This window comes from Glossina fuscipes, unplaced genomic scaffold (genome assembly GCF_014805625.2).
Source record: "Glossina fuscipes isolate IAEA_lab_2018 unplaced genomic scaffold, Yale_Gfus_2 224, whole genome shotgun sequence".
In the NCBI taxonomy this organism is placed as follows: Eukaryota; Metazoa; Arthropoda; class Insecta; order Diptera; family Glossinidae; genus Glossina; species Glossina fuscipes.
The window spans coordinates 1,227,056-1,244,716 of record NW_023998567.1 but is presented as its reverse complement, the minus strand read 5'-3'; the positions used below and the strand labels follow the sequence as shown (position 1 = coordinate 1,244,716).

General features: G+C 34.9%; 1 protein-coding gene across 1 annotated transcript; it reads right to left on the bottom strand.

The window, feature by feature from the left end:
- Positions 1-11,410: 11,410 nt before the first annotated feature.
- LOC119642489 (midasin-like) lies at positions 11,411-14,765 on the bottom strand. Its single transcript, XM_038041633.1, is given in 6 exon segments — positions 11,411-11,453; positions 11,845-11,956; positions 11,959-12,984; positions 12,987-13,703; positions 13,749-14,294; positions 14,384-14,765. Coding segments are annotated over 6 exon segments (2,826 nt in total).
- Positions 14,766-17,661: the final 2,896 nt, after the last annotated feature.

Below are 17,661 nucleotides of genomic sequence, written 5' to 3'. Positions count from 1 at the left end.
GATTCACTGAATTTACTCGTCAAATTGTCGGGGTTCAGTAAAAATATATATATACAAAACGTTCGGAAATCTCGTCTTAAGCTGCATCTAGACAACTTCTCATAAGTGAGTATCAAACGTTCTTAACAGCGTATTACGAAATATTCACAGCTGCCTTTGAATAAAGCCGTGGAAATTCTATGCTTCTCAACATCAAGCAAGTGCAATGCTTCCCCTTACACCATGTAGAAAACATTTTCTTACATTTGTTTAAATTTGTCACCACACACGACACAGTATGAGCACAGGTTCTTAATATCAAACTGAAGAAACTTTGCATCATGTATTGAGTCAAAGGAGAAAGACAGTTTAACGTCGTCTGCAAACATTAAAACAGGGGAATATTGAATTTACTCCGGAAGATTATTCGCGGATAAAATAAATTAAAGAGCGCCAAAATGACTGCCCTGAGGAACATCAGAAGCGACGTCAATTACTCTCAATTGACAAGAATTCAGCAATACGCGTTGAATACGATCAGAGGAAAGTCAAAATCTTTGTGTAATTTAAAAAGTTTGTTTTATTTGAGTAAAGCCATTACGAAAGATTACCTAAAGCTACAATTGCGCTTTTCTCGGAAGCACATTTTTCGCAACCGAAGCGATTGACTTTATACGTCGATTGTAGGTAGGCCGTGTTGACTTAAATAAAAAAAAGAAAATTTACCTAAAACTGACACAATTTCCTTACTAATTAACGTTTCCAAAATATTTGATTTAAGTAATAACATAGGTTTTGGAATAAATCTTTCAAGTTTGAAAAATAATCCTGAATACCAGACTTTATAAACTCTCTTTTCCACATCTAGTAATAGAGCACCGAAATATTTTTTATTTTCAACAAAACAACACTATTCTTGCTGAATGGTACCGTGCTTATTTCTGAACCCTAACTCTTGGTCAGAAAAAATCAGTAGTTGTTCAGTTGTTGAGCGTGATCTTCATAGGTATATTTACTTAACATTTTGGAAAAATTACAGTAAGGTAATTATTCTGTACGAGTTTATAACGTTTTCTGGCTTATTATATTCACGTCCCTCCATTTAGTTGGAAAGTGATTTAATATTAACAAATTATTGCATATTAATTTTATGAAGTTACGAACCTTAGGTGACAACGATTATTCAGATGAAAATTATTATTCCACTTACGATATGTGTTAGGTCAAGCCAAGGGATATGGGACGTCCTTACATTTCAATATTTCTTTTGTGTTTGCAATCCCGCACAGGTTATTAGGCTGGAAAGCTTCTTTTAGATAATGAGCAATTCGCCAATTTTCGAACCTATCTTCTAAAGGAAAAATTCATTTAGTGCATCGTTAAAATATTTGGCAGACGCCCGTGAGTAATGTTCATAAAACATGCCTAAGTTGATGTTAATTAAAATATTTTTAACTTGTTCGTTTCTTACCTTAGCTAGAAGTAAACGCAAGATTCCTTGTGGCTTTACTCAAATTCGTCTTATATAGAGGATTTCTCCAGTTTCGCCAGTTTCTCCAGTTTTTAATCGCTTCTTGTTTTTGATCAAAGCTAACGTACTCATTGCAATATCTAGTATTATCGAAATCGCTGCAAACAGATATAAAATCAGTGGACAAAACACAGTAGTGTTTATTGGGAATAAATTTATAAAGTTCCCTTTACTTCGAATCCACTAATGTACGTCCCCACCCTTGATATTTGGCATTAAAGTCACCTCCAATTTAGAAGTGAGTTTGTTTGTGTAGAGCTATTACCTCATAATTAAAAATTCACTAACAATCTACTAAACCGTCTTTCGCTCTACTGCCCTCATTGGGTATCTGTCTCTCTCTGTCTCTCTCAAACATAATGTATGTATTGTTTCACATAGTAACTATTGGATTACACCAGGCTATGGTAGCGTACATCTTGTTAGTTCTGCCAACGTCTGATTAGCGCTTTTGACGGAACGGTTTGAAAATATAAATATTTACGCCTACTGTCGATGGGTATTATTTTTATTTTTAAGTCTGCTTGGCTTAACTTTTGAAGCTTTTAACCTTTAAAATTGTGTCAAAAAACTGAGCGCACTAAGAGCATTTTTGAAATAACGGGCGAGGACAAACCGTATTATAATAGAGCATTTGTGGCCGGAGGTTAGATCTTTTACAAAATTTTAAAATCTTGGTAGCTCTGTTGGGACTCTTATTTAAATCACTAAAGCATTGAAAATCTTATATCTATTTCTTCATTTCATTGTTTATACACTAATTGTGGTACAGGGTATATTAAATTGCGCGAGCGTATGTAACACACAGAAGCGCTTAAGATAGACCCACCTTTCATTACACCAATGGATTTAGAATCAATCTGTTTTTCTGTCCGTCTGATAGTGCAAAAAAACTATTAGCTTTATCAAATTGGGATCATCCCGGCCTATTTTTTGGATCCTACCTTATGTAGGGATTTTCACGAAAATTGGCCCTTTAGAGGACAGAAAAGTCAACATTTTAATATGTTATGATGAAAACTACCCGTGATAGTAATTTGATATAAAAATTAACTCTACAAAATATGGACCCCGCCCGCCTATTTTTGCATCCTACCCTATATAAGAACTTCCGCGAAAACTTTGGTTTTTTGGGCCAGAACAGCTCACGAACTGTCAAACCAAAGTTCATCGGAGAGTTGAATGTAGCTGAACATGTACGTTGTGCGTTAACGATATTTTTGATAAACTTTTAAAATTTGTTGCTTTTGACAAACAAAAGAGAACACACACGCTGACGTGTTTAAAAAATGAAATCATATGGCCTTATATGCTGCAAAAAACAACCAGAAGGAACAGAAAATTAAATAAAATAAAAGTTAAACTACACTAAATAAACTGCAAAAAGGAAAAATACGCTATGTACTTTTTCCATTATTATTGAATATTATATTTTGTTGCTGTATTAATCATAAATGTTATACTTTGTTGGTGTATCATAAGTGAATTATATAGTTTATTTTTGTTTTAGCTTAAAAGCAAATTCAGTTTTTCATTACATTTCTATTTCAATAAATTTTTAGTTGAATAAACCTCATTATCATTAAATTGGTTTAAATAATTTTTTAAAATATTGCAAAAATATAAGACACTTCTGCTGTTTATTTCCCGCTTATTTTGTCGCTTTGCGTAGCAATCCATTATGCATTTTCAGAAAATTTCGTACGACTGTCCTCAATTTTACCACAGGCACAGCTTTCTCGGAGTTAATAGATTTTCCTTCCTCCCCGGAATAACATTTTACTGACAGTTTCCATGTTAACTATACGATGTTGCTTTCGCAACGCATGCAAGTCATATGTTCAACTGATTTTGGGTTGGTCTCAGTAACGCATAACGCAAGCATAGTGTTAGCAGTTTATGCAGTACGCTGGGCCCGCGAACCGTCAAATTAAAGTGGATTGTTTATATTTATATGTGTTGCGTTTTGTCTTGACGTAACTTTTTGCACAATTTTAAAACTTCTGCGTGCGTTTTGAATGAAAACAAAACAAAATCATACGGTTCCTGGCTTTAAAATAATTTTTTGCATTTTGATTATTGTTAAGAAGTTATAAAAATATTATTACTTATAATAATTAATTTAATCAGAAAATATAAATTTAAGGACTAAAATCTTAAAGCACTAACATCTGAGACTATGGAAGAGCAGTTAACAAACGCACTATTTAAAAGTATGCGACAAACGCTTTCCGAGCTTACGGAAAGAAAACGTAAGTGAAAAAGAGTAGAAAGGCATATCCGAAGAGGTGGGTATGTTCGCTATGTGAACTATAGAAGAAATACAAATAGTTTTTTATTTTTAGGTTGAAAAGTGTTAAGTTAGATGAAGGTCGTTGAAGGACTACTTTAGCAGATAATGGCGCCTATATTAAAATCGCCAAATGAAAATGTTGTATGTTCTTCTAAAGGGCTTCCATATCAAAAAAAAAAGTATGTTAGGTCTATGAGGACTGAAGCAAGATGGAGCGTTAAAACGTTGGTGGAATTGATTGATTACCGACGAGTTTTCGGAAAGTAGCGCAGGCAATTGCGGAAGTGGGGCTGACTTTTACAAATGAAAAGCTAAAAATGACGAATTTTTTGGAATTTACCGATGTAGTGGAAAAACCAGTTAGAAGAGAAGAAAAAGAAATTGTTACTCAATTCGAAAAGTGTATGCACGTGTACGTGGATATTCTGCAATGTGAAAATATAGTGAATTAATCATAAATGAATTTTGTTTTTCGTTCATTTATTTAAATACACTTGTCATATATAATATTATAACAGTTTTTGTAATTATTTATAGTAATTTTCAAAAATCGTGCAATTGAAGGCATTGATTTTCAATAAACTTTCACCCGTTAGAAACAACGTAAGAGCAAAGAATTCGTTTCGCGAAAACTACAAATTTTTCCAATGAGAAAAAATTTTATATCCCAGTGGCCTTCGTATATCTCAGCGGATGTTCCAGATGTTCAACACTACGAAGACGGCAAACGCTTAACTTCAAAATCCAATTTATAACCTTTATAAAGACCTCGGCTGAACGTTATAAATTCCTTATAAATCGTTTCTATATTTTATTTTCTTTGCGTTTGAACATAAATCATATCCACTAAGTGTGATATCATCTATGGTAATAATTCAATTACTAAAACGTGGCCTTTTATCCACATCTGTAACCCTACCAGAGGGTTTATGATAGTTCTGAAGTGTTCCTTTTAAAGTACAACTGTCTTTTAGAGGTTGATGAGAGCTCTAAAAACGGTTCTTATTTTCTTATAAGATAAAAACTATATTATTTTCGTTTAAAAATAAAAACTGTATAGAATATTGACGAACGAAAACATCTTTTGTATCTATTTCATGTATACTTTCTACACATATTGAATTCTTTTACTAATGATTTATACACTTCGTGTTACTCTTATCAAACATAAGTAGCTTAGAATTTTTTTTTTCTAACGATAACCTACTGAGCCATCTTGATATTATCTATTTTTTAGTTTCTCTGAATTGTTATGGAGTTCTATGTATAATTTATCATTTATATACTGAAAACAAATTCAATAGAGATTATCTGTCCGCCAAACCTACTATTGCTTACCAATGTTATGTTATGTTATGTTGGTTTATTGGAAAAATCTGCCTAACATTTTCATATGGCATTGAAAAGGCAATATAATACTTATTAGCCTATCGATTTTGGTTTGAATTCTGCGACTTTATCGAAATATTTTATTATTAATATATTATTATATTTATAAGGCATGTTCAAAGAAGCTCGACATCTTTCAAATATTCGATTAAACGATGAAATTTTCTTTTTTTAAGCTAATGAGTAATTATCAAAAATGGAAAAGATAAAAAATGTACAAATAAATATGCAAGTGAAATAAATTTCAGATAATCATTTATCATTTGCATCAATTAATCATTTGCAAATGATCATTTGCATTTAACAGCGTGGTCGGAAATATTTATATCACCACGTTGTTGCGAGGTCCCAAATATTTATCTCTTTAGCAGCACGATATGGTGGGAAATATTTGTTGAAAACAATTCTGTTCTCTACATTCTCAACAAAAGGGATTTTTCTTAAAACGATGTAAAAGAAAAAAACTAGCTATCGGCTTTTAACGAATATACATACACCAAATAGCTTTCACAAGCGGACAAAAAAGTTGTACGAAGTGAATAATTACGTAAAAAAAATTGAAAAGAGAAGTAGAAAAGGTTAAAAATTAGAAGAATAAGTTTGTCTGTTTACATAAAGCTAAGATAAGGAAATATATAACACGAAGTTAGTGTATTGAAACACTTTAGAAAAAAAATTGTTTGTTATTGTTCTTTCTTGCGAATAGTATTTCCGAAGTATTTGATGCCTATAATGAGAGCCTCCCGGTGAGATTCTTTTTTCATTTCATCGTTGGAATCCGTCGTAAATAATGCTGCAGCTCTTGAAATGGATTCTAGGTTTGTTACGTTACATATTATAATCCGGTTCATTGCACTTTTCTTTGGAATTATTTTATACTCTCTTTGATGTCAACCCAATTCCTATTTTGTAACGGAATGCTACTTCCAGTCTCTTTATGGAAAAAGTATTGATTTATAATAAAAAAAAAATATGTTTTACTTGTCTTTCTGGTAACCCGTTGGCAATTTTATAGCTTGCGACGGTTAAATTGCTTAACAACACTGTGGGCATATAATCCCATGTTTCCATATGAAGCGACGAAACAATTCCGAAAACTTCTAGTGAGTCGTGTTGGTCCATATAAGACAATCTAATTTGCATGAATAAAACCTCCACCAGTTTGTTTATTAGAAAAACACAAGAAATTTCAAATTTTTATAGCATGAAAAAACTTACACTAGTTTCTTTATTAGAAAAAGCCACAAGGAATTTCAAATTTCTATAGTATGAAAAAAACTTTATATATTTATGAGATTTAGACGGGGGCGGAGATGAAGTACCGTACGCTACATCACACGTTGGTCTTTGGTTGGAGGAGGAGTTGAGCAGATGGCAACAATCACCGAACATTGTCTTAACTTTCCACACAATTTCACAAAGTTTTTACTTAATTCAGGAAACTGATTCCTTGTCTCCATGAAAAGCTTATACAGAAGGATGTAAGACTGCGTCTGCAGCATGGCCTGTAAAACACAAAAACTTTGCATGACAATAGCGCTCGCAAAGCGAATAAGTAATGAATCGTTCAAAATCAGGATCTGTTCTGATTCGACATAATGTAAATATTCACAAAGCAACAGACAAAATAGATTGTGTGAAGAAAGAAAAAACAAAAGGTTTGTTACTTATTCAAAAATGATCTCTTATAGCACCCAAACTTCACGCTATTAAAAAGACAGTGAACAAAGAGAAAAACTGTAAGCGGCGCAAACCAAGGCAGATATTTGGAAGCAACAACACGAAAAGTAAGACAGACACTTTTTGATGAGAGGACCAAGTACGAATCCCTAAAACCAAAAACAGGTGAACAGACAGAACCATGCGACAAATGTAAATTGCATAAAGTTCAATATATGTCAACAAATTTAAGCTCTTTTATAATTGTTTATTCTTTAAAACCGCATGAAGCAATAAAATAGAAAAGGAATTACAAAATTTCTGCACACAAAATAAAAAATACGACCGCAGCGAGCGCGCAAACTTGCCAAACTGTATGCAAACGATATCTGGTCTGCCTTTAGATGTTTCTTATTATCTTTGAATTTTATCACGAATTTTATTATTCATTACACACATGCGCTAATTATTCTTATCGGATACACCATAATGTTTTTTTTTTTGTATGGCAAGCACCTAGCTCTTTCAAACGAAAAATTGAAGGGAAATCGATAGTGAAGAAGGAAAGGGAAGAAATCGAGGATGTCAATCAATTCCAGTTCAGCCTAAGTCTGTACTTATTCAAAGTTGAGATTAAATTTGTATCACTAAATTATGTTTACACCAGGTGAATTAACATAGTGTGAATTAGTGAACATTTGAAATCCTGAAAAACACTTAAGTAATGGAAATTTGAAAAGCGCTGACAAAACACTAAAGTATATTAACTAGGCAAAAACAAATAAAATTCACTAAGCAGAAACTAGTTGACTAAAGCAATAAAATTAAAAATTCACTAAAGTAGTGAAAAATGAAGACAATAAAAAAGTAATATATTCAAACAAAAAAAAACATTGAAGAAAATTTTTGTTTTATGCTTAAAACAAAGGAAACGAGGAGAAAGAAATAGAGTACTAGGACAGGGGAAATATCGCTAAAACAATACAAAAACAACAAGAACAATAACACGGCAATCGTTATTGCTACTACCTCGTAGATCCCCGAAACAACCCACAATGGCAGCGATAGTCGAAATTCTCCACATCCAAGCAATTTCAATTCCGCCTAAAATAGCTTTAAATAATTGCACTTTTACCTTATCATAAATTTTAAACATAATTTTGTTTTTTCCGTTATAAACATCATAATTTTAATTTTCAGCTTACAATATTACTTTATAGAGCAAAATATCATTTCATCATTCTAATTATCGATTATCATATTTCCAACCTTATATCGAATTAACGTGTCATAATAAGTTAGCAAAAAGAATAAATAAATGAAACCATAAGGCTGGCAAATGACTAACTTAAACAACTTAATAAGACCGGTTATATCACACTCGAAATTCTATAAAATAGCCCCAGCGCAATGAACACACAACTGGAAGTCGCAGTGGCGGACATTTTCGTTAGAGTATGCAAAGAAAAATTTAGTCAATTGCCTCCCAAAACTCGCCTATGTAAGCCATAAATCAGGGTGTTCATGGTTACATACGTATATGTATTCTTTATTTTATTTTTGCGATAGGTCCGTCGTTTGTCCATTCAGTTTAAATAATTTTTAATTGTTTGTTTACACATTATAATATTATATATTTTGTGCATATCTGCATGGTTTGCCTGAGTGAAGACGATGTGTTCGGTGCAAGCATAAATAAACAATTTATTGTAAATATTTTATGGAACATGTATCATTTTAGTACATTACAGCTTGTTTTGAATTTAATGAATTAATATAATAACCACCGGTTCAAGTGCCTGAATACCATCTTTACAAAAATCCCCAATAATTAAAACAAGTTGGGGTGCCTGTGCTACTCATTAATCAGAGGATTGATCACACGGAGTAGACGAAAGATATTCAGGGAACCTTACGGATTTGGACGAGGTATCAGAGGTATTTCGATGTCTAAGAGGATTCAGGCATATTTCAGTTCCTGAATGAGATGTGTCAAACGCGTTCTAAAACTGTACGAACCTAGCAAATTAACACCAAAACGTTATGGGATCGTTAACGTAATAAGAAACTCTTCAGCAACCTTTAGCTGCCAAAGCAGATTCGCAAACAGTGTCCGTATTTAATTTAAAGAATTCAATTAGTTAGTGCATTGTGTAGCGTGCGTACGCTTGGCAGAGTAAGCCGAACAGTCAGGAATTATTACAATAGCATTGTATTCGTAAGGAATCCTCCATTACTTAGCAGACACCATCTTACACTACACAAGTTTCTAACACAACTTCTTCACAGAATAACATGACAGACGGAGCGGACGCCGCACTCGAACCATGCAATACGGCGTCACTCACTCTGCATTATGCAAAGAACCTTGGGAACTTTAAAATACCAGATAACCACTTTTGTCCGAAGGAGCAACTCTATACAAGCAAACATATTTCTCTCTCTCTCCAATAATGAATAGATTAGCCTGTATGGATGTCACCAGCGACGCCATGGATCTTGTGACTCAAATATGCAGCGACAGATTTATTCATGCAATCAGAGGAGGTAGGTCTTCAACATATATTTGAAATCCGAGAACCCGCAGACCTCTCACAAGTACTTCTTGTAGCTACAACTGAAGAATCGGGGCAACAACTCTCAACCCACATATACGCACAGCAATCCGAAATCAATCGCCCCTCCCTCCGTAAAACCATTGAAGATATCCCAACCCATTCGCAGAACCAAATGAATTTCTAACATAAGCGATATCGGTGAAACGTGGAATTAGGACCACCACCAACAATCCAATATATTCAACAAACTACTCATATCCTATGAATATGAGAGATGAAGTGGAACTACACATTAAAAAATTATTAAATTAAGGTACGATAACACCATGAAAATTGACCAGCAACTTATCCTTATAGTTAATATTCAAAAAAATGGTTGCTTCAGGTAGAAAGAAACTTCTAACGGGAAATTAAATGTCGTCACATCCACAGCTGCGGATATTCCACAACTAGAGCTTCCAATCCGACAAACATGAATTCCTAAAATCGTAAATGAAATTCCTAGGCTTCTTAATATTCACGGAAGGAATACGGATTACCCTAAAAATTAGGAGCAATAGAAAACTTTCCAATCCCGAAAACAATGAATGATCTATTGTCTTTTTTGGCATGTACGGCTTCTGCCGTCGCTCTATAGAGGATAACGCTAAACTCTTGAGAGAGGAGGGACGAATTTCAGAGCTATTTCAGGCAAGCTAACTGCGAATTCAGGTGACAACGCTCTAGAAGCGTTCAATAAAATAAAAATAACGCTGACATCTCAGGAAGCAATATTATCTTGTCATGATTTTAAAAAGCAGCTCTTACTTGCGATGGATACGCCAAACTGCGCAACAGATAGTAGTTAAAAAGCCATTTGAAGCATTCTTTTGGGAGTAAACTTTACAACATATTTGCAGAAATATAAAAAGTTAGGATCCAAATAGTCGAAGACCTCAAGAAGCGATAGTTGCTCGATTTAAAATATCACAACCAGAGGAAAAAAGTTACCTAAAATTACTAAAGAGGTTATTAAATTTTCATCAGGGAAAACGAACGATTAGGTACAGACCTACCAAAACCTACAAGCAAGAAATAGTCAATGAAGACAGGCGTACCACTGCATTGACTGAAAGCAGGAATGTTGTTCCCAAAAATAATGTGGGAAACTCTTCTTCTTCTCTTAACATGACGTTAAGAACTCCCAACTTAGATGACGCTAAAATGCTTGACTACACGAATTCGCAGATAATAGTGATCGATGTGGATTTCACCAAAATACAATCAGATACGGTGAAATTCATACAGTTATCGACATAGAAGGCTACGAAACATTGAAAAACGTGTTTTATGCTACCCTAACGGCAAATGTCAGCACATCCCATCCCACCTATCGTATGCTTATTAACAATGTGATTTGGAAATTTTAAAAGGAAAAACAGATATTGTTCTAGAAAACAACAATAGACAAGTAGTCGTAAGCCGTACGTCCTTAGAAAAGATGGGCGAAATTACAATAAAAGCTAATGAATTATTGACCACTGTGTAAAGTGAGAATATGAAAGATTTAGGTTTAGTAAGCAAACTAAAATATAAAAGCTGATAATAATCTACGATATGAGTAAGGACATAAGCGAGTCCGAATGTCTTCCCAACTGCAAAGCAAACCATTTAAATACATGTAATAAGCAATCTCTATATGACCACTGTGCAGGAAATACTTCCTCACTCCATCTTACTGAATCAATTCAACAAGACAATCCTCGCAGGTCAAGAAACTTACAACCTAAGTAGTGCTGATCTCACTGAATTCCGGTTGTCGATTGTAAAGACGAGTTGTTAAAAGACAAAAATTCTTTCAATATGGGTGTGTGTAAATTTAAAAGATCAAATAACAAGAACATATATACGCCAATAGGTTAACAACAGACTAAAACTAAGTGAGCTATTGTTAAGGGCGAAAAAAAATCTAAGTGGTTCTTATCGATTGCCTCAAATCAGCAGAAATCAAAGCACCACCATTCAAAGTGATGGTCTGGAAGATGCACCATCATCTGCAGTGGTTCTGCCAAAAATAAAAATAATAGAAAAGAAATAAATCAGATAAGAGGCTGTGGTAGTAAAGATTTGATCTGTTATGAAAGACAGATTTGCCGCCTGACACTATAAGAAATTTCTTCGACATCTTGAGATGACCCGATACAAAGGCCATCTAGGCTTGGAGAAGAGTTCAGAGGGAGATATAAGAAAAAATTATCACGTTCGTAACCAAGAGGTACAGAGGACATTTTTGAAACACAAGGTCTAGTAAGCTTGTCACAAAATTCGTTAAAGACTTATGTGAGTATAAAACAATGAGAGGAGACGATTCTTCTAAAAATTCTCGAAAATATAAAACTGACATATCGCTATTGACATTTCGACAAAATTGTTTCCAGCCTTTACGTTTTTCCAACCTGAGAGTATGTATATTCCTTTCTAACATTATGGAATCATATATGGCATCAGTGTTGCACACTTGATTTGCTGGGGTACACAAGACATCGATAACTTTTGTTTTGCCAGCGTTGTCGGGCCACATACAAGTACTGGCTTCTCCATGTGAACACATTCGACGATATGTTTTAAAACTTCACGTTGTGATGTCAATAATAAAGGTGAAAACTGCTTTCCTTGCAATGAATGTAAGGATTGTGTTTTGTTTTCACTCTCCCGTGATATTACGATACCGTTTAAATAGATTTTTTGAGATGCCCAGTACAAAGCCACATCTTCTGACTGAGAATTCAAATGGTCAACATCGCACTTAAACACTTGGGCAAAAGCATTACGTATAAATGCCTTATCTGCCGTGCAACGCATACGTTGATAGTAAACCAATTTCATGCGCTCGTAAATTGTTAACAGGAATTCATCAAAACACTCTACGAATGTCTTTCCTGGCTGTGAGCAGGGTTGATTATTTTTCAAAGCTTCATTGGCATCGAAAAGATTGCAATTTCCTAGATTGTTTGCCTGTGAGATTGACCGAATAAATCGCTGTTTTAAGTCCAGAAACGAAGACTCATATCTTTGATTAATCACATGCAATAGATCTTCTGAAGTTAATTTCCTTAAATAAACTTTAGTGAAACGACTCAAAAATGATTGTGGTAATCCCTTACGCCCTCCGTCTTGTTTTAGGAGATTTTGACAAGCAAATATACGAGTTTGTTCTGGTAAAGTGAAAGTTTTATTAAGTTCAGGTAAGTAGACCTCGCCACGGTGGTCCAAAATGGCATTTAGACCTTCCAATACGGATTGCGGAGCCAAGTTTAATTCATCCAATAAAATCCAAGTGTTTTTTGATTTTAAAGCAGCTAGTAAAGGTTCGTCGCGGCAGACAAAGGAACCCATTTGTACGACTTCGCTTTCTTGATCTTTGGCTCCATATAAAATATTATCTTCTGCAGGCAAATCGGTACCAAAAAGGTCGGCCAGGTCGGTGTGTTCGCACAAATTAATGCGCACGATTTGAAAGCCTATTGCTTGAGCAATACCTCCTGCAATAGACGTTTTACCCACACCGGGTGGTCCTTCCAATAAAATAGGTTTTTCAGCGTTAAGGCAGAAAGCAGACGAAATAAATTTTTCTTAGTAGTAGGAGCATCAAATAAAAAGTGTTCGTCTGCCGTTACGCTAGAATGTGTATTCACTGGTACAAAGAAAGGTTTTATCCCGAATTTTTGATGCGATACACATTCTACGTGGGTGCCTCTCTTCTCAAGTAAACCTTCTAGTGTTACGTGTTTTTTTAATATTTTGGCGGCTTGGTTTAATGCCTCGTTTTTAATTTGAGACCTTAGCTCGTCTATTTTCTTTAAGCTTTCAAATGACAACATTTCTAAAGCATCCAAAAATATGGTTTCTAGGCCAAAAATTGCTTTCTCGCCAAAGCTTAATTGATTATTATTGACGATTTAGTTAGCCAAAGCTAAGATATCTCGTATAGAGAATTTAAACTTTTTCACTTTTTGCCGAATAAACAGAACTATTTCCACTATATATTGGGCCATTTTCAAAGCCTCGTTTTTCTCTTCTGTCGTCAGTAAGTGTTGTTGCATGTAATTGTTGGCGATCTGTATCAGATCTTCCTTTGTATCTGATGGTTGACACCAGATTTGAGTGAAACGATTTTTTGGCGAAAGCTCCTTTTTACCAAAATCCCCAAAAGGATTCACAGTAGCTAGAAATTGAAAGCCATCCTGAGCTTGTATCACAAACTCTTGGCAAATTTTCTCGTCTGTATTTTTGCTAGTTGTTATTCCTCCTATCTCTGCCAACAATATGGTTGTTTCAAGTTATAAAACACAATTTAAACGCTCCGACACCGAATCTTCGGCCAAAGATATTTCATCTGCCATAAAATAGGAACCTTCCAGCATAGCATGTATTAAAGGACCGTCGGACCATTCGAAGAGTTTGCTGGGCTGTGTGTCGTTAGCATCATCATCGTTTTGACGGCGTGGTCTCAGCCTACCCAAAAAGTCAGCACCTTCTGTATGCATGTGACAGTTAAGTATGCGTAATTTGACATTGTGAATTTTTGCTAGCAACTGGCAAACCGTGGTCTTACCAAAACCTGTAGGACCGACAAGTAATACCGGTTCATTGAATTGTAATGCTTTAGCGGTTAAAACAGCCATACGAGTCATAATCCGAGTCCATACTATATCGGCACGATCTCTGTAATTTCTTAGTTCTCGGATAATATCTCTTAATACCGATTCTTCTTTCAAATCAGAATCGATATTAAATGATTTCGAAAGTACGATCCGTTTTTTAAAATTGGTGTAAAGAGCTTCTGCGATAATCTGTAATTCCAAATCGCTGCGCACTTTCGAAGACAATACTAAATATCCTTCCTCTATTAAATGTTGATTCCAATCGTACTTTTGGATCCTCTAAGAGTTTCTTATCCGCCCATGTATAACGATTACCCAAACGAAAGAGAACTCTCAATGTAAAGATATTTTTCGATGTAGTTTTTGCGATTTTTTTGCAAATCAGCCATGCAAGCTACCATTTTACGAGCATACGAAGCTGGTATTAGACAACGTTTCTCCAGAATTACTTCTAATTCCGCACGCGGGATTTCGAAAAAGTGCAGTTTAATAAAACGATTCTTAAATGCCCTTGATAAAACCTTACGTCCACCATATAAACCGGGGGGATTTTGGGTAGCAAATAACATAAAGTTCGGATGAGCTTTTACTATAGTTTGAGTCTCCGGCATAAATAACTCACGATTATCATCAAGGACTCGAATGAGAGCTTCTAAGATTTCCGTAGAAGCAAGATTCAATTCATCCAAAATAATCCAATACCCTTGACGCATTCCCTTCTTTGAATGTTAACTTTCCCGCCATATTAGCTGCATAAGTACCTATATATTCCTGTAGGTCGGTCTGTTCATGATTGTTGATACGCAAGCAATAATTACCGCTACGTTTGGCTACATACTCAATTAAGCTCATCTTACCTGCGGAGGTTGAACCTTGTAAAAGGACCGGAAACTTCCCTATGGAAATAATACGTGCTAGGTCCTTAAGATTATTCCGTACGCTTCCTGTTAAGATGTAGTTACTGCATTCTTGTAATTCTTTGGGACCTTCTCTACCCAATAGCCTTCGAAGTTAAGGCAACTATCGTTTGACTTAAGTATTTGTTGTTTGAGTATAGCTTTGGTGTCACTTAACATTCTTGTCTGAATTAACTGCACATTCCAAAGTCTCGGCTGAAGCTAAGTTAATTTCGTCAAGTAACACCCAATCACCGAATTTAATGCAATTCACTAGCGAACCTGGAATGAACGCGAAGGATATATTTATAGATTTGTTTAATTGATTGCAGAGCTTTTGCAATTTGATTTTTAAGCAAAGCCAACGTAGAATCAGCTTCAAACCTTTATACCGCAATTCATTACGTTCAGCTTTTTCAAACACCGAATTGACAATCTTTAACATTAGTTTAACGATCACTGGAAAGTTACCTTGATTGTAACATATACTAAATTTACTAAAAAATGATTCATTCTTAGTTGCATTGAATGTGTGACGAAACAAAAACTCAAATTCTGAACGCAATGGCAATACAACATAGGAGAGATCCACTGGCCTATCAAGTCGGAGACATCGGACTGATTGTTCATGTTAACCACCATCAGCTTGTGTTTGGTGCGCTCAGCTAAATATTGGACGGAAGAAGTTTTGCCTACGCCTGTTTCACCCACAAGCAATACATGCTCAACTTGCTGCATGCAAACGGCTATACGTTCTAGCATGCATGAAGCCAAGCGTGTAAACGAAAAAGTACTTGAAGGCTTTTTATCGGCTTTACCTAAATCGTTTGCTTTACTATTCATAAGTTTCATACGTTTAAAAGCTTGATTTTCTAAACGTCTGGGCGCTTATTCTCACATGTTTGGAATTTTTACAAGTTACTGAGAACATATACGCTATTTTCTCTAAAGCGCGTTAGACAATACACTTATACTCCCTAAAGCGCCATTAGATTATACAAATACATGTTCAATTATTGAAAAATGGAAACAAACATATACGCTTATTCTCAGGCTTTCCAGGTAATCCTTTTCCAAGAAATTTTCAAAAACTCTTGGACCTTCGTATTTTCTTTTATATATTATTTTTTTTACTGTTTACCGGAATTTTGATAAATAATTACGGTTTCGTGTATTTTAGGACGAAAACAATTCCGGTAGGCTGTTATGATTTAAATATTAATAGTGATAAATGTGTCAATAATTATGATTATTGTATTAACGAAGTAAACCAGCGTGGAGGCTCGCGGTCCGATTGCTACTCGTGGTACCAAAGTTTTGCAAAATAAATGGGAGATGTTACAGCAGCCAATTTTTTGGAGCAATACGGCCACTCGCCGTTCCTAGTCCAAGTCCTTTCGAACAGTCATCAGAGAGAGTGGTCTTATCTGTTGTTTAGGGACGGCGACTAAGCTAAGCCTGCCAATCCTTATCCGTAAGTCAAGTATCTCTCTGTTGTTCAGGGATACCGACGATACTGAGCCTGCCATCCCCCATCCGTAAGCCAAAAAAAAAGGAATTATCCTTATCGGTAACGTCGCAAACAAAGAGTCATTTTGTCAGATGTCGCTTACCTCCTTGACTGCAGAAATGAAACGCCGACCGTGTTGTGACACGCTCTTTTATAGTGGTGGCTATCATCGCTTTCCAGTTACGTTGTTGCTCTTCTTGCGCCTGTTACGGGCTGACGCGCATTTGTATTATAATATATCAAAGCTATCTTATGCATGTACATACATAATACTACCCTATGCATCTATTAGCATATGTTTATCGCTTATAATTAAAATGTACCATCTTTCATGTATGGAAGCTATGGATCGAAAACAAATATATAACAAAGTAAATATATTACAAAGATAGCTCCATTGAGGTAACTGTTAATAAACAAATGAACGTTATATGATTTCACATCTCAGAAGCACGAGAATAATAACAAAAATAAATATAAAGAATAAAAGATCATTAACCACCGTTTTTGGCAGAGTATTTGTTAAAATAACTTATTAAATTTTCAAAGGATCTTCTTATTTGACACAAAACATGAGTCGAACAGTACAAAGGACACTAAAACAAGTATAAACATTCTCCCCGATTAAATATGCACAAGGGAGACGGTATGGATATTGATTCATTATTGTGTGAATGGTTATGGCTTGATGGTCAGTTCAGCATTCTCTTTGAAAAAAAGACTTGGTGCAGAGAACAATGATGATAGCAGCTAGGCTGATGATTAATGCGGCATTGATGCTATGACTTCATGTGAAATCATTACGAATTTTAGCACCTTGAAGAGTTTGTATGTTTTGTTGTAAAGATGATAATGTATTGAACCGTGTTGAATTGTTGGTTGCCGGTCTTCATGATTTAACACATCAGCAGTTTGTGAGTTCTTCTAGACTTGCGTAATAAGAGAACAGTGTTGTTAAAATAAGATAACATGGATGTGATTATTTGAGAATGCAGTCCGGACTAAATAGTTGTTGATCTGATCTCTTCAAAACGAATTCCTAATTTGTGCTTAAATTCTCGATTAGTCATTTGTGATCATTTGTTCGATTTCTGATTCATTATCTTTGACTGGCTTTTTGGAGTAAATTGAGATTTTTTTGAATTAGATTCGGGTTTGTCGTCAATGCGAAGGATTGCAAGATGATGTATTGGAAGTTTAAGG